Source organism: Strix aluco, chromosome 4 (genome assembly GCF_031877795.1).
Source record: "Strix aluco isolate bStrAlu1 chromosome 4, bStrAlu1.hap1, whole genome shotgun sequence".
Classification (NCBI taxonomy): Eukaryota; Metazoa; Chordata; class Aves; order Strigiformes; family Strigidae; genus Strix; species Strix aluco.
Genome location: NC_133934.1, coordinates 53,526,580 through 53,550,154, shown reverse-complemented (window position 1 = coordinate 53,550,154; position 23,575 = coordinate 53,526,580). Strand labels below are relative to the sequence as shown.

The 23,575-nt window shown below is 39.5% G+C and overlaps 1 protein-coding gene across 1 annotated transcript in view; it reads left to right on the top strand.

Moving 5' to 3' along the window:
- The first annotated feature begins 761 nt into the window (after positions 1–761).
- HPGDS (hematopoietic prostaglandin D synthase) overlaps positions 762–23,575 on the top strand; it is a 30,623-nt gene continuing 7,809 nt past the window's right edge. Inside the window, exons 1-2 of the mRNA XM_074823113.1 lie at positions 762–835; positions 12,907–13,048. Coding sequence (XP_074679214.1) covers positions 12,916–13,048 — 133 coding nt within the window. The 5' untranslated portion in view covers positions 762–835; positions 12,907–12,915. The remainder of the gene's footprint in view (positions 836–12,906; positions 13,049–23,575) is intronic.

The window sequence follows — 23,575 nt, the reverse complement described above, 5'->3', positions numbered from 1 at the left end:
CAGAAAGCTTTGCTCCAATGCTGCTGCATTCTGGTCAAGCACAAAGAAGAAAGCAAAGCACAGCAATGCTGAGTGGACTTTGTTAAGATCAAAGTACAAACGAATTTGAAAAAGAAAAAAAAAACAAACAAAAAAGCACAACATCCACAACAGATAAGAAGCAGTAACATCACAGAACTCTAACTACTACTGTGCATTACTCATGGACAGAGTTTGCTTGAATCCTCTTTCTCGTTCTTCACTGATAATGGCAAAAAAAAAAAAGTATCTCAAATCACTTTGTTGTTTATGACAAAGGCTTGGAAGTTACATTTTCTTTTTGTAGTTGTTTTTATTTCTGACTGTTTTAATGAGATTGTAGCTCTTTAAGGCATTGTTGTTTAATTAGATCAGATACTGTAGAGCTTCACATTAGTTAGAAATCATCTAAGACGACAGACATTTCTTGGCCTGCTCCACACTTTTTACATTTAAAAAAAAAACATCCATCATCTGACTCAGCTCCCCGGTGTCTATTTTTTTTTATTATCTTTTTTTAAATGGCCCTTCAGAATATTTCTTGCCCTTGAACACAAGCTGAAAAACTCCAGTACCCAATTTGCTGTACTAGTCCAAAAAGTCACAAAGCTTGATTGTTATGTGAGGGAATGATGCATTTGCTTTGTGTGTGCCTGTGTGTGTGAGAGGGGAGAGAGAGAGTCAGTCATGATGGCATACTTGTCACGGGGAGTGGTTTGCATATTAATAAACAGTATATATGAGGCTTTTGCGCTGAGGCCAGCACTCGGAGGGACTTCTGTGCACTGAGGAAGGGACCACGTATCACTGCACCAGAGTGAGTTCTGTTTCAGCTTTGCTTGCTGCCACAGTCTGTCTCCTCTCTTTCCCCTTTCCTCTTCTAATCTTATTCTGCCCTCCCTAGGAATACTGTTAGACCAGCTGCGTGGGGACAAGTCTCATCAATTTATGCTACATGTAGAGCAAGTACTGAGAATATTTCATTTTTAGAATTTTGTTAGGTTTATTCAACATGAGTCTCTGACTAGTGCTACTGGCATAGCGAGGGATAACCATGAGCTCTACACAGCGGTTGAAAGTGTAACTCAAGTTCCCCATCTGTATGCCTTCCTTGCTACTTACAGGCATCTTTAAACTGTCTGCTGTACTTAAGACATCTGTACAGTCACAGGCACTACTACAGTCAGACTTCAGAAATTATGAACTGCTTTTCTAGAGGCAAAAAGGCAGATCACCAGCCTGTTGTTACAGCAAGCCCCCATTTCTCACCAGTGCCTGATGTTATCAGTACTGAGCTACTTTGATAATCAGGGTATGTGTCAGAGAGACACTTTCCAAAGAAAAAACAACCTCATCAGCATAGCAGCAAAAAGTTGGTGTGGGGAAGCTCCTGGTATTCCGCAGGGAGTTTTCAGTAAGTGAAAAAACATTTCAAAGCAATATTCTATTAGACGTAAAGGCTGATTTATATGCCTTCAATTACATAACAAAGCCAAATTCCAGGCTAATATCAGAGGAATTAGATCAATATTAAGCAGCACGAACCAACTCCTCCAGGTCATTTTTCTGCACTATTCTCCATTTTCCAAATTCCTGTCTTCTGGTTCACCAATGGAATAGCACACTTGTCCTAATTCCCACCATTATTCTACAGAGGAAAACTTCCTGCATCTGCTTCCACTCGCTCGATTTTGCTCCTTATCAAAACTCACAGGGTTTTTTTGCTGTTGGTTTTTGTCTTTTACTTCAAAATGTTACTCTGAATAGCTGTTCAGGATTTTTTTTTTCTTTAAATTCTAACTGCCGTCATTTGCCTGTAATCCTCCTGCACACATTTCCTCTGTTAAAAGACATCCTTTATTCACTGCTCCTTTCAAACTATCCAAGAAAACAAATTGTAGCTATAAAGTATTTTTCCTGGACTTCTATGCTCCTTAGAATTGTTTGTAAACACTGGGACTTTCATACTGAAAAGTTGCAACTTTTGTAAAAAAAAAAAAAAAATTAGACACAGAGGTCTTTGTAAGTTCACTTTTGTTTATTCTTTTGTTTTCTTTAATCCAAAATAGAATCCACCTCTCCCTAAAAATGTGTACATAGTGTGAACTACTCTCTGCCGTAGAAGCACACACACCCAGACACACAATCAAATCTATTTGGATAGAAATAAGACTGAAGCTCTCCAAATTTTAAACAGAAAATATAGATGAAGTAATTCTTAAATTTCTGGGTTTGTGCACATGAAAGCATGTTAGTCAGTTGTCTTCAGTGCAGCACACTCCTGTGTCACCAATGAACATCCTCTGCTGCTCTAAGGGTTTGCTCTTAAGATTTCTGGTTGCTGTCTGCCATACACAACCTTATTCTAAGCACTTGGGAAGTAGAAGTAATTGAAAATGGTACTCACTTTCAAAATGCCTTTGATCAAAACCTCACCAGCAAGTAATTACACTATCTAGGAGCCACTGATGGCTATGCTTATTCACATCAGCTGAAGACTTATGATACACGCTGCAAATTTCAAACAGGTGAATTTTTCACCCTTTTGCCAGTTAGTCCAAGAGGAGGGAGGAAAAAAGAAGGAAAGAAAAAAAGAATCTGCCAAATTCAGCATATACGTTTTAAAGTGCCATCATTTTGAAGATCCTCAGTTATCTGGAGTCAATCTGCTAAAACACTCATAAAATAAGCTACAACAATGAACTGAAAAAAATTAAATGCTTAATTTTGCACCTCTTTAGAAGTAACACAAAATGCTGCTGGTATGACTCTGTAAAGCATGAGCGTGGGATAGGAGAGAAAACAAGGACATTCAGCAATACCAGACACATCTATGCTTTGGATTTCGTTAGTAGATGGCAAAAGGAGAAACAAAACAAAGAAAAGTTTGGTTTGGATGGAAAAAAGGATGGTTTGAACAGTCTCACAATCTTTCTTTAGTTGATGTCTGACAACAGCAAAGAACGAATGTGGGACATCAGTCTCTGTAACTGTATGCCTCGGTAAACAAGCATTTTTTTTTTTGTGCCAGGGTACTCTGGGGCAGAGCAAGGAACCAGCAGCAATGGGCACTGCCCCAAAGCCAGACTCTGCCTGGTGTTTCCATGAACAAAGGTGAAATCAGCTGTAAACTGCTGCTCAGAAAGTAGTTTCTTCTTAAGTGTAGGGACACATAGGTTAGGGGTTTACATACTGAGCAGTTTGTGACCATAACTCATGGGGTCTTGGACGTTTACTGCTCACAGACAAGTCTAGGTGGTCCCCAAGCTTCTGGCCAGGTGTTGCGTGGGGCTGTAGGTCCACACTTGCCAGTGCTGGTCCTCTCAAGAAGATTGGTGATGTCCAAAGAGCGCTTTAGCGAGGTCCTGGGTCTTCTCAGGCCCATCTGGCTGTGAATATGGTTTCAAAAATCTGAAAATACAAGAGATCTGTGCCCCAGCCCACTGTGTTCGTGCCTCCTGGGCAGGGTGGTATGTGCCAGGCACCCCAGGGCAGAGCAGGAGGACACCAGGAATTTGTGACCAGGAGACCTGGTAGGCGGTGCTGAAGAACTCTGCAAAGTGAATAAAACCTTGCCTAGTCTCACCCATGCTGGCTACAGGGAACATATATTGTGCTGAAAAACCTACCTAATTATTTCTCTTTCATGCCTGTAATTTTGTTTATTTTTGACAAGTTGTACAGTGGATTCACAACATGTGACAGCTCAAGAGCAAAGTAGTTTAGACTAGCAGAGGGAAGGATTTGGTGTTTGTACTCCCCCTTGTACATATACACACACACACACATGGCTGGAATAGGAAAAAAAGCTCATTTTTTGACATCCAAGGAAAGATGCTAGGTGGCCAAGACAGTTGTTATACAAATTACTGTGTTGGACATGCTTGCAAGTTCAGGAAATGGACATAAAATCATCCTGGCAAAAACAGCAAAAACTGCCTTTGGAGAGCTGACTAAACCACTTAACACACAGCAACATGACTCACAACTGTGCTCTTTGCTTTGTAGGGATATTGTGAGGGGGTGCTGATTTATCTGAAGACTACAGAGACAGATGCAAGGCATGAATTTTACAGGAATGTCTGGTGTTGGCAAGAATTACGATTATTTAGGCTTTTGCTTTACCACAACGCTTCAGGGCATTCTTAAAACATCTGATGAGGAAATAAAAGACTTAAATAGCCTCTCCTGAGAAATTATCTTAACCACTCCTTAGTCTGCATCTTTCCTGAGACCTCTCCTCTTGCAATGTTATTTACCAGTATTTTATGGTCTCAGGTGTGCAATTTATTCATTTGAAGTTCATTACAGCTTAGGAGGCTGCACAAAACAATTTTGAAAGTTATTTACATAAAACTGGGGCCAAATAGCTGCAAATCAAAAAACTGAGGATCAGACAGAAACCAAAGTCATCACAGATGCTCAGGCCCTAAACCAAGGAGCCTGGCACACGAGGCAGAAGGAGCAGCATGCTGTTGAGGCAGCCCAGCAAAGCCCTGTCCATCACTGCCTCTGTTTCCTCGTACCTGCTGACATGTAAGCGCTGCCTCACCTACTTCAGTTAAAAATGAATGGGGTGAACATCAAATATCTGAATTCTTACCGCTTTGACTGAAGTTGCCTGAGGGGTAGTCACATGAAGAGCAGCAGCTGTGAAGTCAAGTTGGAGAAACCCAGTGGATCCTGGTGTTCTCCTTCAACAGTCTTGACAGAAACCACCCATTCACTGTCCAGTCACATTGGACTCTCACCTTCAAAAAAACATCTCAGAATAAGTATTTTTCTAATCCTCCTCTTTCACCGAGATGTGTTTTTTCCTGTGTTCTTGAAGTATTTTTCTAGATCTCCAATTTCCCACATCAGCAAACCAAGCCTAGAGCTTCCTTAGATAATTGCTTTAGGCTCTCCTGCAGTCTCTTTTTTAAACCCACACATTGACAGATCAGGCCCTCGCTCACACAGCAGAGCTTTACTTATCAGGTCACTTAACATACTCATATCAGTAGTACTCCTCAGTAATCCCACAGCAATGTCTTAAAATCTCTTCTCATGTTAGGGGCTAACTACCACCACAGGTTGCAAATAACCAGCACACTGGTTAAAGACATGCCAAATCCCACCAAAAAAAGAAAAAAAAAAATGTGCTTTAAGTCATGCATTTATCTAATCTTGAAAATCATGCTAAGAAGTATCAGGCCACAACCACTACATTTGGGATTTGTTATTTCAAAACTCAACTCTACATCAAATTGCATAAACATTTACTTCAGATGATTTGTGTATTAAACAGAAAAGAGTGTGCAGATTTTTTCTCTTTTCCCTCCAAGGTTCAGATTGCTATCTGGCATAGAAAAAGAAGGCATCAAATTAAAATGTTTATTTTCTATAACTGGGGCAGAGCAGGAAAAGAGACCATTGCTTTTCAGAAAGAGAGTTTATGTCAGACTGAGAGCTGACAGGAATTAGATAGAATTACTTAAAGCTTTTCATTTTATTCTCTGTCAAAACACAGACTGCTGTGGAAATCTTTCATTGGAAAATTTGCAGTCTTCCATTAATCTGCCAATATTCTCCAATCCTTCTCCCTCAAAAGGGGGCAGAAATTTTCTTATTTTCTTCACTAAAAAAAGAAACAACAAACACATCTTTTGGCAGAAAAAAACACAAAGGAACAAATCATTACTATTTTTAGTTTTCAAAGGCTGAAAATCTTAATCCTCCAATATTTTTTGACTCTGTGTTAAAAGCAAGAGAAGTTTATGCTCGAGAAGAGGAAAATGAGCATTTTTCCTTTTCACTCTGCAATAAGAGAGGGCCATCCCAATTCTTCAGTTCTCTATTTGCTAATGGGAATCCCAAAGTCATTAGCTTCCCCATTCAGGGAGTACATCACGTAAGATACCTACCATACCCCTCAGATTTTTCCATGGAAATAGAAAAGTTGTTTGTCTTAGTGTTACTTACCTCTGGATAAACAGCTTGGATTAAGCCAGTGCCTTTGCCAGGCAGAGTTGCCAACCTTCCTCACAAGCAAGGAGTCAGAAGGGGACCAACAGCCACCCCAAGGATGATTCTTGCTGGCACAGACGGATTTCTCACCAACAAACTGTTTTCTCTCCAAAAAGGGCAAATACATCACTATTTCTGTTTGTACTTTCAGCTCTGAATTTAGACATGAAATATAAACACAGAGAGTCTTTAGAGAGAATAATTTTTCATCTGAGGGAAAAAATTTAAGGCATTCCTGCAGCAACCAATTTGATCAGCAACCGGGAGAGCTGCACCATGCACTGCAGACAGGGCAAAGTTGCTTTCCAGCTGGCTCCTGCCCTTTCGGCATTGCTCAAGCAGGAGAAGGTAACCAAGCACACCTTTCCCCAAACCTTTTTGACCTTTATGTTAGGTTGGTTAAATGAAAAGGAAGAAATACTGGACACGGACATTTTATCTTTCCTATCTTGCTAAAACTGCAAAGTGCATTTTATAAAGTTACAGCTGTGGAAGCTTTTCTTTACTTGCCTTCTACAGTAACTATTTAAGTCTTGTCTCCCTGGTTCCTTCCCCTGAAATTTAAAAAATGAAGGCAGGAAGACTCACTTGGACAGGGAAATGTATTGAGGAAGGAGAAAGCTGCTTTAATACTTGGCTCTCCAGTTACAGGGATGAGGAATTCACATAGGAATTCATAGACAGACAAAACTGAACTTAATATTCCTAATGTTTCTCAGGTGAAATAAGGCAGAGTAAGTCTCTTGCCTGGTTAAAAATCTTTTTTTTGTGCTCCATAAAGTAATACAACTCTCCCCAGCCCCTAAGGGTCAGAACCAAAAATCTATGCTTTGTATTTGGATAGGTCACTCCTGAGATAATAGCCTAAGAAAAAATTTTCCTTTAATGTGTAAAGACTCTTTTGTTTTTATATACAAAGAAAAAACCCCATAGACCCAGCCAGCTTCTCTACTTCCCCTTTCTAAACTGAGTTTCCTAATTGACATTAGCACTACAGGGCCCTGAGACTGGGTGTAAGGAAGAGAAGGAATCATTGAAATAACTCTGAAATCCCAGTGTTACCATTAATGGAAAATGTTCAGCTGATACCGGTTATAAGAACTTCAATCTGTATACGTGGCATGGTACATCTAGGACATCACAGAAATACATGAGTAAATATATGGACTGGCTGAAATTGCAGCACCCCCTGTAGGATACCCAAATCAAGCTGTTGGGTATGCATCTATTTCAAACCTACTCATCTAATTTCCAGGCCAACTTCACAGAAACACCTTGTAAAGAAGTAGCAACTGCTTTAAAAGCAGCACTAAGATCAAAAAGAAGGAACAACGTCCACCAAGCTTTTCAGCTTCAGCTAGATTATTGCTTAGAGAGGGCATGAACTCTGTATCACACTTCATAAAGCAAGATACTTCTTGGCAGAAAGATACCTGTAGGCTTATATGACTGGAAGCTGATTTGTTGTTGTACTTTCATCTTATGAAATCATGAAAGTGGAACATATATCAGCTCCAGCAACCGAAGCACTCTGAGCTGATAAAACAGCTTAATCTTATAAGAAAATAAATAGAGGTATCCATTGACTGAATCATCACTCACTAGTCCTCAGAAGGAATTTTTCACCTTCCTCATTAGACATGGCAGCACCTTCCCTTCTCACGCCCTTCAGCAAACACTGGCTTTCCCCAGGAGATCCCGAGGTCCATCCTGCTCTCCCGGCAGCTGATCACAGGCAGTGAGTTCACAGATGCAGCCCTAAGTTGTATTAGCACAGGGAAATGAAATAGAACTCCCTCAAGGACCACATCTTGGTCTGGTCTCAATTCAAGCAAGTACGATGACACTAGGCAGCCAAGACCTCCAGCCTTCCCCTTTTTGGCAGGCCTGTGGCTGGGGCAGCATTGTGTCAAGAGCTAGCTGCAGTGCTTTTCGTAAGTGACTCCTAAATTAACGAAGAACCCTCATGTTAAATAAATATACACACAGTGCAATGCATCATCTCTTCCAGGCAGACAGTTTGAGGCCCAGATTTTTAGAAATACCCAGATGAACCTTAACCCAATGCTACCAGTCTTGCTTGCTGGAGTGAGCAGCTGGGTTTCTTTAAATCCTGTAACAATCATGAAACCTTAAAGCAAGGAAACCCTTAATTTCTCACAGTGCAAAGTACAATTAAAGGCGTCTTTTTTCAGACTTTGGATGGATGTGAACAAATAGCTCAATTTAGCTGGTTTCTCCCCCTCCACCCCCAGCTTGGGGAAAATGCTCTGCTGCCTGTTGCCTCGAATATTAATAACCTTATCCAAGAAAATGAAATAAAGTACTGCCTTTTTTTTTCTTTTTTTTTTCTTTTTTTTTTTTTTTTTCTCTCCTGAATTCGCATACTGAGTATCTGCATCCAGGTTTTCACTAGCCTGAAGAATATTTCTTTGTATTATTTTGAGGGCTGGATTTTTCCAAAACAGAGATGAAACCCTGTTACTCTACAAAGTCCAGCAGACTTTTGGTGTTTGCTTTCACAAGGCAAAGCTCAGGCTGGGAGTGCAGGACAGCATACTGGCTGGCAGAGGCAGACTGTGCTGGATTGTACTGGGCATACACCCAAAACTCATCTTGAGCAGGCGAAATGCAGGGGGTGCACTTGTGATTTACGCTTTAAAACAGAGCAGGGACACATACACCATCATCCAGTAAAAGCAAAAGTATGGCATACCTTGCGAACACTGGGAGTGTTTGCTTCTGTATCCTACCAGTATGTTCATACAGTTTCCAGTCTGTCAGTGCTTTTTCTTTTCTGCACTAGCGCTGTCTGAAATGCAGCATTTTAGTTCTCAGAGAATGATGCTGATTCCTTCCTGGGCTGTGTTTCTTCACCCTAATATTGCTTGAAGTTTTCAAATTGACTGTTCTGTCCTGCTTCAATTGGAATAAAAGCATCCCAAATTCATCAGGTAATACAGTGTCTCTGTAAAGACATGAACAGTTTTAATTATTTAAAATCTGGCCTAAGATGTCTGAGATACTTGTAACTTCAACCTGAATTTTGACTCATGAGTAATGTAGAGGATGCCACTTTTACACACTTTTGACCTCCTCTCAGATTTTCTGTTTGACTTTGTCACCAAGTGACTCCAAAAGCTCAGTTAATCACGAGATCCATTAATCATTTGTTTAAAGGTATGTTAAAGCCAGTTAAGCCGGCTTTAAGAAAGCCGCAGAGGAAAGCTAGAAAATCAGCTAAGTGGGTCAACAACTTTAAAGTATTAAAGCTTACTTAATAGTAAATTCAGACTAGCTGAGTTCACTGCTTTGAAAGTTGCACATGATAAAACTGGGGCTGAAGTTTCCTCAGGTGCTGACTGTCAACACAGGGCAGGGCAGGTGTACAGGTGGGACCCAGCCATGTATTCATAGCTTTAGAAAATAAAAACCCACCGCTTAGATGGCAGATTTATTGGTGTAAGGTAAATCAGCTCCCTCCTGCATTTATACACACTTGTCTTTGCAACAAACTCACCCAGACAGATTTAAGAGCACCAGGCAGGTGGCTAAATGGTTGCAAGTCTGGGCACTAAGATTTTCCCCTCACCAATGTCTTTTAGTGTTTTTAAGCCATGATTAAACATAAAAGGAGAAAAATAATTGTAAATAGTTTTAAAGATTCCCCTGTCCCCCCAATAAAAACAAAAGCACGAACTCAAAGACCCAAAATAGACCTTTTTCCCTGGAAGTGACATTTTTCAATCATTTAATCACTTTGGACATTTTTTTAAATGGTTTTAATTTCTTCCTCATGTTCTGGTCCTTTACAAAACACACTGGGAGAATAGGGTAAAGGAGGATAAGGAGAAGACCCAACAACTTTCCTTGTATGTTTGGCAAAAGCTATTCCGAACACAACCATTTCTTTCCTTTAGAAACCTATGTGGAATTGTTTAGGAAGAGCTACTTCTGACATTTCTCAATGAATACAAATAAAAAATAAAACCGACAAACATTTACAAAAACATGCTTACAATAGAGCTATAGAGGCCTTTAAAATGTCAAATATTTTTTGTAAACTCCTGGTAGGGCTGGGGGTTTTTGGTTAACAGATGGAAAAAAATTCATAAGCTTAAATGTGCATCAGCACTGCAAATATTTGATTACTCCTTACAGTGTATTCATTAGAAAATTGTTTAGCTTTGCTTTAGACATTTCAAACAATAGTTTCCACTGCTTCCTTGGCAGACCAAAATATTCCACAGTCTACTACAACAGCCAGAAAGACTTCCTGGTCTTCAGCCAAAATTCCCTTTTCTTTACATCATCTCACTACTCCTGATTATACACATCTTTGTGTACAAAGTTCTCCCACAGTAAGAATTAGACTCTTTCAAAATGCTCATCACCAGAAATGTTATGCTTCACTCATCTCCAGCCTGCTCTATATATAGCTGTCTACTGCCTTCCTCATGACCGTACCTTAAAGTTTTCTATTCTTGTGCTTTTAATGCCTTCCAGCTGTTGACAGCTTTCCGCTAACACAGGGCTAAGCAGGCTAGAGGTAGCTGAGGTACAGGAGCTGCATGGGAGCAGTGTAGTAAGTCCAGGGCACTGGAACTTCTACTGCTGTTTGTGAAAAAAGCTCTGCAGACACCCCCAAAGAAGGGAAGCAGACACTGTAGGTTTTGCATGTTAAAGGTCGTATCCTATCCAAGCACAGACTGAATCAGTAGTATTCGCTTGCCTCTAAAAAAATTGAAAAGTAAGAATCAAGTAGGTTTTTTTTCCCCTTTTAGTCCCAAATCATTAAGTCATGTCTAATTTGAATCTCAGATAACACTGGCTGGTTTAAAAATGCCCTTCCTTGCTCTCAAATGACCACACAAATTCAGAAGCAGGGATAAATGGGGAAAAAAAATCCAAACAAATGACAATCTCATCCTCTCTTTTTACATTAACTTCGTAGACATATAATCCAAACTAATTCTGCATAAATAAATCATAAAATATAATATATAGTATTATATAAGCACAATAAAGCATAATAAGTAATAAATCTGTCCACAAAATGTGAAAATAGAGAAACAAAGTTTTACCACTTAGCTAAAACATACTTGAAAAATTTGGAATTCTCAAAATTTATGTCTTTAGGAAAAGAAACAGTTACACCTGTAATCTGTGAGCTGCACTTGCCAAGCAGCAAACAAATGTATTTTCTAGTAACTAACACATCCAGAGAACTAATCACATCCTAATGTAATTCATTTTGCCTGCAGCTTCCCTCTTTTATACAGTACAAAGGAACACACTTGTTTGACTTCTTAAAAAAAAAATAATTGTAGTGGCATCTTTGTTTTGAAGCACTTGTAGATATCTCTATTGGTAACTCTCTGCTCCTGCTTCTCTGCTGGGCCATCGGCTGTGCAAAATCCCCATTTACTAATAATTTCTTTTGACCCTGCTGCGTGCCCTAAGGAACAGGTAGTTTTCACGATAAATTAAGCAGCCTCCAATGTGCTCATTTTCTCTGAATTTTTTTTTTTTTTTTGCCTTTGCTACTCTGAGGATGGAAAGTAGATGCTTTGACTTTTGAGGAGAAAGTGGTAAAGGCAGGTTGCTCTTTTCAGCATGAGTTAAGTGCGAGTTTTCCTGGTTTCTGAACAAGGAGCCTCTCCCTCTAAAGTGAAAGCTGATGATACATCTGCCCTCAAGCATATGTTTTCAAAGGCAAGATGACTAAATAGGGGGTTGTTTCTATTGCAAGGTTATATAGTAGCACTTACTCATTAAAAACCCAAAAAGTCCCTTTCTTTCCTGCTACAGATGATCTGTGTTGCACAATTTATTAACTACACTCTGAATCTGATGTATATAAAAGAATAGTAGAAGACATGCAGGGTCTACTTTAAGGCCAAAATGAGAAAGGGTTTTGCTTTAGGTGAGGAGGTGGATGGTTGTTTTCATTTCCTTTAGGCGGGACAGTTAAATTTCAGCTGAGGTCATAGATCTCTCTTATTAAGGTGCTACGTGTGCAGAGTTTAAAAGCTTACTTTTAGTTTAAAGTGGCCTGAGCCGTTCACCTTTCCTGCACCATCCTTGCTGTGCAATCAAACTCATGAGTATTTTCTTTTGTTGCCTGTTACTCCAAGAAACAAATAGAGCCTTCCTGTTACAAGATTCCTAACTACAACTGAAGGGGCCGGGGGGGGAAAAAAAAAAAAAAAAGTCACAAGAAAACCTAACAAAGTAATTTCAAGTTTTCTTCTGGCTTCTGTACAAGAAACAGAATTTGATGACAATTTGCTCAAAACAACAGTGTAGACTGGTTTCCATAGCAAATTTTCCTTCTAAAATAGGTTGGGTTAATTGCCTACATGACCAGAGTAATAGTTAATGAGAAAAATCACAACAGTTTGGTAATTGTCATGATTTAGTCTTAAATGAATGTCTCCATAAGCAATAGAGGCTAAGCAGGGCAGGCTTGAACAAATTTGCTGCTCAGGACAGCAACTATCTTCTGTTAGAGCATATGATTTTAGATTTGCACCCTGAAAAACACTTTATAAAAATGGCCTGAGTTTGGAGTAAAAAGAAAGAAATAAATGAAAGCCGAAAGTTCTTAATATGTCTGAAAAAAACCAAGCCATCTTTCTGGAGATACACAAGGAGGAACTGCAGGTTTAACTGTCATTGTCCATGTCTAAATATTGTGGCTGACAAATGCAGAACAAAAAGGTATGACTAATGCAATGATTGCAAAGTACAACACATCATGGCTTACTGTAATATGTCCTTTGCATTGTACAACCATGTGTTTCATAAATAAGTGTGCTTTTGTAAAAAGGTGTTGAGTTACTCGTATCAAAAGCAACACGGTGTCTTCCCTTTCAGGGATCCAGCATGCCACAGTACAAGCTGACATACTTCAATCTGCGAGGACGAGCAGAAATCAGCCGCTACCTGTTTGCCTATTCGGGCAAGAAGTATGAAGACCACAGGATAGAAGCAGCAGACTGGCCCAAAATCAAACCAAGTAAGTAGCATGGGATCTTATATCCAAAGCTCTGCTAGAAATGTTGTTGAAAAGCAAAGCAATTGAGGAAGTTACTATTTGTTGCATGACCAGAAAGACATATAATTCCTGGCTTTAATGAAGCTTATGGGAATTTTATTGCCTAAGCAGCCAAAATGTCATTCCTGATACTCTCACAGAAGTCTGGATCCAAATCTTCAGTCTAAAATGACTTACAGGCTATCATCCAGCTGGGCTTTTACTCCTTATCAATTCAGTTCAGCTTTTGTCTGCCTAAAGCTGACTAGATGCGTGCTAATCTTCCCAGCTTCTTTGGAGGATTTGGTCTCAAAGACCACACAGCAGCATTCACCCCAGTTTTAGAAAGCCAAATTGGAAATGTGTCAAGAAGAACACTGCTTTGCAACCTCAAATGTCTTCAGAGAAGGAAGGTGATAAGAAAAAGGAAATCAGTTGATACACTAAAGAAAAAACAAAAGGATTGGAAGAGGTGCTAGAATATCATGGTTCCTAAGAACAGCCCTTATGAGAGTACTCTGCAGGCTCAAATACTCCATTTTTTAGTTAAAAGGAACCTCTTTCCAGCTATTAAAACTGTTTGTATTCCTCTTCATTAACCGTAGTTCAAATGAAACAGATCTGGGGATATGAAATCAGAAATATCTGTGTCTTCATTTCATGGATTTGTCCCAAGTTTTGCTACACAGGCTATGACACTTTTCACATCCAGAATGAAGAATAACGCCTTTAATTTGGGGAAAATACACAACTAGTGCACAATGTGATTTCCATTAATCAAAGTTTCTTGGTAGGCTTCCACACCATTTAATAAGCCCAGCAAGCAGGCTGCCAAATCCTTGTAGGGTGCAGTTAAATTTGGTCTTTCCCATAATGTTCGCAGTGACTTGAATGACAAATACTCAAGCACCGCTGCTCTCCAAGTGGCAGCTGAAGCCCATCTGTGGTGCTCAAATCTAGAAAACACTGCCTAACAACCCACAGAGAGCACTGTAAATGAAGCAGTGAAAACAGGATATTTTCAGTTAGGGATGGCTGACTTTGGAAACCTCTTTTTAAGAGCTTAAACCTATTGAGCATGTAATATAGCTTATGTCTCTCCCACTGCAATTTTCGTGGAAGCAGGGCAGAAGCTAAACGTAAGACTGAGAATTCAGAAGAATAGAGGAAAGCTCTGCATAGGACTTCTTCATACTTAACTATGCACATATTCACACATACACACATCCACTTATGTACTGAAATAAAGTTCAGAAAATATTAACAAAGTATAATTCTATGTAGAGATTTGCATACTGATTTTTAAGTAAGACAAATTAAAAAGATGAAACACAAGTAGTGACTTAAAGGCTACAGAGACATTCATATCCTAGGACAAGATGTTCTAACAGCAGATCTATCAATCAATATTGATGACGTCCCCGATGTCCAAGCCAGCACAAGAAACAATACAGAAAAATCCTTCCTATGCTTTTCTTCAGTGCTCACATCATGAACTTCCCAGTGAAACTTTATATGTATGGTACTTGTTCACTACAGTGTATGCCCAGCTGCAACACCATTACCACCGAAGCACTGGGAGCAGAGGCATCCTAGAAATCCTAAGCCAAAGCTGTGTCTGGTGCATTAACAAATGTTGGTTAAGTCATTTAACCTTTGGATGCCTTTGTTTCTGTGATGTGAAAAGTTTGTTAGCAGGTTTACCAAGGGTTAATCAAAATTTTTCATTTTCTCTGCATAATGGCCTTTCATAGCAGCCTTTACTATGACTGACCCCTAGATGAAATTCCAAAGCAATTAAGAAGTTTAGTAAAGTGTGGGAGCTGCTGCTCTCAGATATGTGAAATCATCCATGCAAAATTTATGCTGACCTAGGAGTTCTGTGAATTTCAGGCTTCTGTAGACAGTGTGTTTCAAGTCAGTGGATGGGAACTGGAATGTTTTGTGCTATTTGACTGGGAAAACATACACCTACAAAGAAATAGTTGGATGCATATCTGAAAGTATCTCATACCAGGATGCTAAACTTTAGCTTCTGGGAAGGCTTGCTGAACTGTAGCTCAAGCACTAATGTAATGATGGCATTTGCCACCAGTTGCATTTGCACTGCACACAGTATGTACATTAAGAGGTTCATCATCTAAAACAAGAGTAAAGGTATCTTGTTTGAATGCATAACAATGTAATGCTGCTAAGGAAATTACCTGGCCATCAACTAACCTCCTCCTCCTCTGTGAAGCAGTTGTTACTCATGGTATTTCCAAAGTAATCTCCCACAGGCAAATAATTCAGCAAAACTTCAAATAAAAGGTAGCAACAGGGCTTTGCAGTAAACATACTTACACTGTAGAAGACCAATAGCTACTGCCCCAATCTGCCCTAAAATACCTAAACACTGACTTTGCAGGCCATGACATAGCACAAGAAATGGTTGCCTCCTAGCTAGGGACTAGGTCATATAGGGTCTGTATGTCTTAACATTACTACAATATTGCATACAGCAGAGATGCACCATTTGCCATAAGGAAAACAAACCACTTGCGTTCTCTACTATCCTGAATTTTTTGCCAAAAAAGTTCATTTATTGCTGTGTTCAACAGTGAATATGAAATGAGGAGATCCCTCCAACCCACTGAGCATACACAGGCATAGTTCACGCTGTTGAGAGATCTTCTACACTACTGTCATTCACATTTTGTGTTCAAACCTTTCTTTTGAAGCTCAGGATTTATTTTTTTTTCCATTTTGCCTGGACTGGTTCTACTTCAAAAAGAACAGAAATAAAGTAGCAGATTCTAATCAGTCTCATCCTCGTGAAAACCAAAGGGTGGTAAGTGTTTAGCAATTATAAGGGGAATTACAGCTGCATTTGATGTAATGGCAGCTACTGTAAAAGCAGTTTGATACACTGTTTATTTTGCAATCCTTAAAAAAAAAATCATTAAAATTGGTTCTATTAATTGGACTAATTACATAATTATATATTGAAGTGAGATTAGGAAATACCACACAAATTGCTATGCACACTTGCATATAATACGTTAAATGCAAACCCACTTGCCTATGAAAGATCTGAAATCAGTTTTGACTGCAGAGTCTGCAAGTAAAACATAATGTCCCTCTTTTTAAAAGCTTCAAGTATGATGAAGTAAGATAAAGAAAAAAAAGACCTACAGAAGAGGAAACTTTGTTCTCTTAAGTTTGGACAAGGAGAGCCTCTTCATGATTCTTGAGCTGCTAAGGGAACAAATCTAAGAACTTGAGTTTCTCTAAGAGTACAAGGAGTTGGGTCCCTGCACAGAGGATAGATTTGCTCCATCAATTTAAACAAAATTAGAGAAGGTTTTGTAACAAATACCACCCTCCCACTCAAATCATCATACCATATATAACAGAAAATACTGTCATTATTCTGAAGACTTATTTGTTAGCTCTCCTGTAAAATTGAAGGGAAAATAGAAAATGTGTGCATTAAGATTAATGTGCAGAAAGGCCATTTAGAAAGCAGACTTGCAGCTGCTGCAAGTTTAATTTTGACCTGGACTGAAAAGTGTGATGGTTTTGTTGTTTGTTTTGGCATTTTTCATGTGGCTCCCCACAGCAAGCTTTTGTCTTAATGGTCCTTCAGGCAAATGAGTAACTCCTTGCTTCTAGAAATACCATCTCACTTGATTTTGTTTACACCGAAGTGGTGGGTTTTTTTGTAGAGAGGGAGGCATAACATGAAAACTTATGTCATTTGGCTTATACGCTCTGAAATTTAAATTTCTGTATCTCAACATTTCTTTTTTCCCTTCTTTCACTAATTAGATCATCTTTGGTAAATTTTCCAGTTGCTGATTTCAGGCAAGGGTTGTGCTTTATAATAGTTTATAATACAAAGAAGCTTAAGCAAGCTAGTATGCAAGTAATTAGCATTGACTAGCTTTAGAAAAGAATTTTAAAAAAACAGATTAATATCAAGTAGCAGCTTTACATGACCCTTCACTCTATATAAGTCAATAATCATTTAAATAACTAAACAAACGTTACCTTTTGAATGGACTTTGACTTGACCATGCCACCACTTAATCTCTAGCCCATTCAAAATCTATACACTAGCACATAGTAGACTCATTCAAGATCTGTATTGCCACATAATAGGCTTCTCACAAAAAGCATCACTGCGCTGATATGTCATGATATAGCAGAAAATCCACTGTAATGGTGCACAAAGTTACCATCCCCTTGAGATATTAGGCTAGCAGCAATAACAGCTTTTGTTCTGTGGCTCATTCAGGGAATTTGAAGCAATGGCAATTACACAGACTTTATTGTCATAGCAAAGGATGCTTTCATTACACTGATGGCTGTAAACGTCCCATAAACTGTTTAGGAGGGGTGAAATGGTGCTTGAAATGTTCTCAGAAAACTTGACAGACTAATTATTGCACTGAAAATACTTCCAAGATAATAGATAAATCTGGAGAGGCACCTGACACCAGACAAGAATTCTTCAAGGGAACAGCTGTCCTGTTTCCTGAGTGACTTTAGCTCCAGCTAAAATGTGTAAATAGCTATCTTTGAGTAAAAAGTAGGGCTTAACAATCACTTCAGGGAAAATATGAGTTGTAATAGCTAACAACACTTAAGCTGGGCTGAGGTTAGATCAGAGCACCATCCTGCTCAGCCCTTTCTAGAAGATATGGATTCTGAACGCCTCCAGCTCCAAGCCAATCGCTTCCCAGGGGCCTTGCTCCTCTGCCAGCCTTACAAAAAATGCATCTTTCATATACTTCTTATTGGATGATACAAATTATCTCATATATTTGTTTCTCATTATTCCATTTAAATATAAATGGAAAGGAAAAGCAGTTATGGTTAGTTTTCAAGGTGAAGGAAAACTTATTTTGACAGAGATATTGTAGGAAGAAGCATGGCCATGACATTTATTTTCCTCCATATTTGATCAATCCAGCTGCCTTACTATGGCATCAATCTAAGCTGCTTGATTGCAAAACCATTAATTATTCATGTTTTGAGGAACAATCAAATGCTTCCATTCAGGCTGCTTCACAACAAAGCCGTGGATGATTTCAATACAGGCAGAAGGAAGCATGGGGAAGAGCAGGTCAACACAGGGGAAATAGGGGAACCTGCAATCACACCTGGGAGCAAAGCTGAGGTGAGTCAGGATAAATGTGGGGAGGAAAGAACAGGGATGATGAGGAGAAGAATAAGGAAGAAGTTCACGTGAGTGGAAAGGGAAGAAAGAGCTAAGGGAAGCAGGAAATTAAAAACTGTATCTGCATAGAGGCTCTTCCCTGGCTGGGGGAAAACAGCAGTGAGAAGCATAGCACAGCACTAAGCTCTGGTTTCTCCACACCAGCAGCCAACCAGCCTGGCTGCCAGGCTTGGACAAAACTGTGCTCAGCTTGGTGTTGTGTTTCCCCTCCCTTTCCTTGAAAGAGAAACAGGCCCACATGAGCATCATCCACTGTGTCATGCCCAGGAGGATGAGCGAGCAGTTCATCGTCAAAGGGGAAGGCCTGAACACTAGTGAGAACCTCTAGGCATGCCAGGATGGGAATAGGTACCACAGCCCTTAAGGACTTCATGGGATGGACACAATTTATACAGATGCCTTTGCTTTTAACACACGTCAGGCCTCATCTCCCCTGCTTAGTGTCCAGCAGAGACTATAAAAACACCACAGTTCCAGTCACAAAAGCCAACCAAAATTAAAGTATGCATAAAAAGGAATTCATCCAACTGTTAAACACTGCACAGATACTTCAGTGAGTTCTTTCTAAAATGAAAAGAGAGGCTGCAGATCAGTCTGATGACTTACACTCTCTCTCAAGGTTTTCTTCACAGGGAGTGTAAAGTCTGTGCACGTTTCATTCCAGCATGCAATGCTAAAAACAATAAATAACTAAGATAATAGGAAAAATAAAGAACTTGCTGATGAAAGTTCAATTTAAAGACGACTACAGGTTTACTTATCTAAACACCATGCTTTTTAAGAACCCTGTTCCTCTTTTCAGTGAGTTTTCAATCTGGAAATCAACACAAGCGTTCATAGCACTTTCTACTTCAGATGAGCAACAAAGCAAGCAGAAACTAAAAGGGAAAGGTCATGTATTTTGTGCATGCCCGAGAAATGACGCTGTTTGTACAATGACGGCAACAGATTTTTCTAGTTTTCTTTCTTAAAATGGATTTGCTCAAGTGGGAGTCAGAAACTTTGCAAGACAACACTGTTTTGAAAAACACGGAAAGGACATCCATCTGGATACACAAGGGTATAAACTGATGTAAGTACGAAGCAGCCCCCTAGCCGATCAAGGTTAAAGAAAAAATAGCAAAGTGACATGCACATCCTTCCAGTCAGCACTACTTCAGCTTAACTGTTCACGATTGTTCTCCGATTCATATTGTTTCATGATTTGCCCCCAACAACCCTCATTCTACCATATGAGATCTATCTCACATTCCAGCTTCATGTGCCACCTCTTTCGCTTGCTCATCTAATGTAGGAACCTGACAGGAACTGACCTACATGCTGTGTTCATCTGAATTCGCCCAAACCATGCCTTTCACCAAAAATGTGTAAAATTTAGCAGTTTTTATTCAGTGCTTATACACATGGCACATTTGAACATCCCTGGAGGTTTCTTGAACATGTGTTGTCAAGGAGCACCACAGGAGGCTCAAAGCCAGCCACAGAAGCCTGTATCCATGAGTGTAAGGCTAACACTGCTTAAATTCATGTACAGACAGATGGTAATTTGGAGCTCCTGAGTAGATGGCCTGGCTGTGGTTTTTGCTGCACTTCAAAAAATGGACTACAGGCAAGGTGTATTGAGGCCAGATTGAAGTAATTTGTCAAACCCTGACCTTGCCTCCAGCAATCAAACTGCCCCCATCCAGTGTGACAGCTCTTCACATCCTTCCTTAGGATAAACTGTGTAACAGAAATCCACCCCCCTCTTCTCCACTTGGAAAAGGTAGTCTTCTGGTTTCACAGGGAACACATTCCTGCTCACAACAGCCAAACTTACATATATGATCAATCTCCTGGTTTTGCTATGAATTTATGAATATAGGAAATTGTTCTTTTAAGTTACAAGATCAAAAAGATACTTCATTGCAGGTTAATAAAAACTTTGGTCTTGTTATAAGAATTTTAGATAATAATGTTTCAAAGGCAAAGAGATATTTTTTTTCTCCTAAATTTTTCTAGACTGAAAATGCAACTTTATAAGCAATTATACCTTTTTGATCAATACAGAGGAAATGGACTATAAATATTTTCTGTCCCTTGACTGTTCTTTGCTATTTTATTCAGCTGTAAAGCAGCCTGGATATCTGCCATACTTTCTGGTGTGCAAGAATAGCATGCCCTGCACCCAAGAAGAAACAACAGATTTTTACAATGCACAGCACAAGTGTGCATTCTTCAAACTTCTCAGAATTACACTCCTTTACAGCTTAACTCAGTAGTCGACAAAAGTCAGTGTATAATCATACACACACCCTCTATCAGCAAGAAAAAAATCACCTACTTTTATATTCAAATCACAATTTTTTTCCCTGTTCTTAAGAAAACATCTAATGGCATTTTGAACACACAAGAAAGGAAGAAACATCTCCTATTTACCATCTGTTATGCTTTAAACAGTTCATTGTTTAGTAATGATGGCAATAGATATGCTGCCTCTTAGCAAAAAAACCTCCAAGCCTCATTATAAATCAAAGCATAATGGCTTTTGGACATTTAAGACTCACGGGACAATGTGCAATAAAATCTGATCTCATTTATTAATTTTATACTTGCATTACAAAACACACAAGTGTATGAATATTTTTATTGCACACAAAACAAAGCTATATTTTTAATTGTAACCTCAGTTTCTTTTCCAGGAAAGAATAACCAGATCTTAATGAAAATAGCTTAGCTCTGAGGAGGAAGCAGTTTGTAGGCATTACTCATATTTTCAAGGAATGAATAGCAATTCCCTTGAATTCTATTGACTGCGGGGGGGGGGGGGGGGGGGCGGCGCGGGGGGGAGTGAATCCAGAAATGGCCAGATTTCTGAGAAACAGAACATGAGAGATTACTACCACTCTGCCACCCAGCTGCCTTTCACAATTTAATCCATGATCCTCAACTGTGAGAAAGATGCCTCCCTCCCTTTTGCTGTAATCAAGGGTTTCTTAAAAAAAAATTTTAAAATCTATACAAACAAATCATCTTTCATTTTCCTTGTAGTGACTGACAAAGTGAAACGTCAGTCAAAGCTATGGCTTTCAGACTTTCCCCCACATGTAAACACAGCAGAAAACAGTCTGTTTGGTTTCTAGATGAAGCAATTGTAGTTTCCCAACCTGAGCAGCGATCATTGTGTTTTGACAGTTATTGCTACAGAGGCTGGCTTAGTCACTTTGACCTAGCCAAAGCTTCAACAGCCCAGTGGCATTCCTACTGGGGCCTCTGAAAAAGGCCAGTTAACTCCTTCAGGGGCAGCACTTATTGCTCCTGAGCTGGTTGTGCTTTGCTGTTACCTGTTGACAGGCATTGGTGCATAGCCTTGTGTGGTCTAGGGGGGATATGAAGATGGCTGTAGTCTGACCACGCTGGCACGTCCAGCAGTCACGCCTGCTCTCATCCCCTCTACTTGCACTTGCTTGAAAGATGCGCTGGTATCCTGCATAAGCAAACTATTTCACAGATCTGTGGCTTTGGAGGCAGTGATGCTCAGGGAACTCTGCACCATTAACCCACAGTGCAGAACCAAGGTTCTTCTCATTTTCACAACCAGAGAGCTTTTCAGTTTAGCATTTGGGGATGCATCTTTTCCTCTCTGGATTCTCATTGAAGGAATACATGAACTTGCCAGGACCTTGCTGCTGTCTGGATAATAAATATATGAAGTCTTCTGTGCAATAAGTCTATTATTGTTTCAATAACAACTAGCAGTGCACGCTTTCTCCCTGGGGTGCAGCCACTAATGCTCTTTGAGCTCTCTTGCTTCTGCTAGTCATCAGCATCAAAATTTATACTGGCTTCACAGTGTGCTGAACTTAGGGGGGAAAAAAAGGGTATCACAAGTACTGTGTTCAGATGCAGAAAAACCCATGTACAGAGGAGCCCTGAATGTCTTGTGCTGCTGCCAAATTTATTTTGCAGATACAGATTTGACATCTAAGATCCCGTAGCTAATGTGATTCACATACTGTATGCTAAACCACAGAGACACGTGGCAGTGTTCATCACTGCTGAAGTTGCCTTGATAAACAGGTCACAAATATATGAGGTTTCATTATTTTTTCCTTCTCATTAAGAACTAAAAAACCTCATGGAATACAAATGTCATTCCAGCTGTCCCATAAAGACAGTTCTTGCGGGTGTGAAAGCACCTTGCATGTCTCCAGTAGGCCATGTTCTCACTTTTCCACCTCCATCCTTTTACATTGCAAGACAGTCTTAAAATGGACATATATCTTATTTATGTAAAGTGTAATCCAGATGAAAATTGGGTACAAAGCATCTGGCTATAACCAGAACTTGCAATCACATACTTGGAATTTATGAAATAGCATCCTTTGAAATGCAGAGATTTAAAGTTCCTCTGGTGAACAGCACCAGGTTCCCAGGAGCGGATTATCAGCACCCTAAAGGCGACATTTTTTCCCAGCTTAAGCTTTACTCTGAGGTTCCAGCCCCATTTGATATCATGCCAGCAGCTTCTCCAAAACATGGCAAAACAGCAGTCCAAGATTTCACGTACATTATGCTACTAAACTAATAACTGAAAGATAAGTTTGATTTCTTATCTCAAACTCTTACATCCATGACACCTACTTAGTTAGTCTTCCCCTATACTCAAAGTTCTTCCCCATGACTGACTGAAATTTTTTTGAATGCAAGTGAAGTAAATTTGAGTATCTTCTTAGCATTTGCAGTTCAGTGTGAAAGCTGTATCTGTCTCTTGGTGATGACTGTCAAGTGAAACATCACAATATAAGTTCTGAAATATAGATACTTCTCCGAATCACTGCTTCTGAATTTAAAACAAGTGTAAATGAAAAAGCACTTTTGTAGTCTTTACCCGACCTCTTATTTTATACTCCAACTGGATCCTGCACTACAAAATCTTCAGTAGTACTTTGCTTAACCTTGGCAGTCACTCTTCTGGGGAGGAAAAAGCAAGGAAGAGAAGGAAAAACCAAGATTCCACTGAAAACTTTCCCTGCATAAAGAATTCAGGACATGTAGGAGCACATTCAGCCTTTACAGTAAAAGACTAGGAAGTAACAATACCTGGTTTCTACACTACAGTTGTCTTCTTGCAGTTCAATCTGGTTATATCCTTTTTTTTTTTTTTTTAGCCCATGCATTTCCCTACAGAAATACTGTGAAACTGTAAGTGCTGTAACAGTGCATATCCTCCGAGTGGTAAAAGTGCAACTATTACAGACTCCCACTCTTAAGTGCTATGATTTAACTTTTGGTTGATTTTTCTA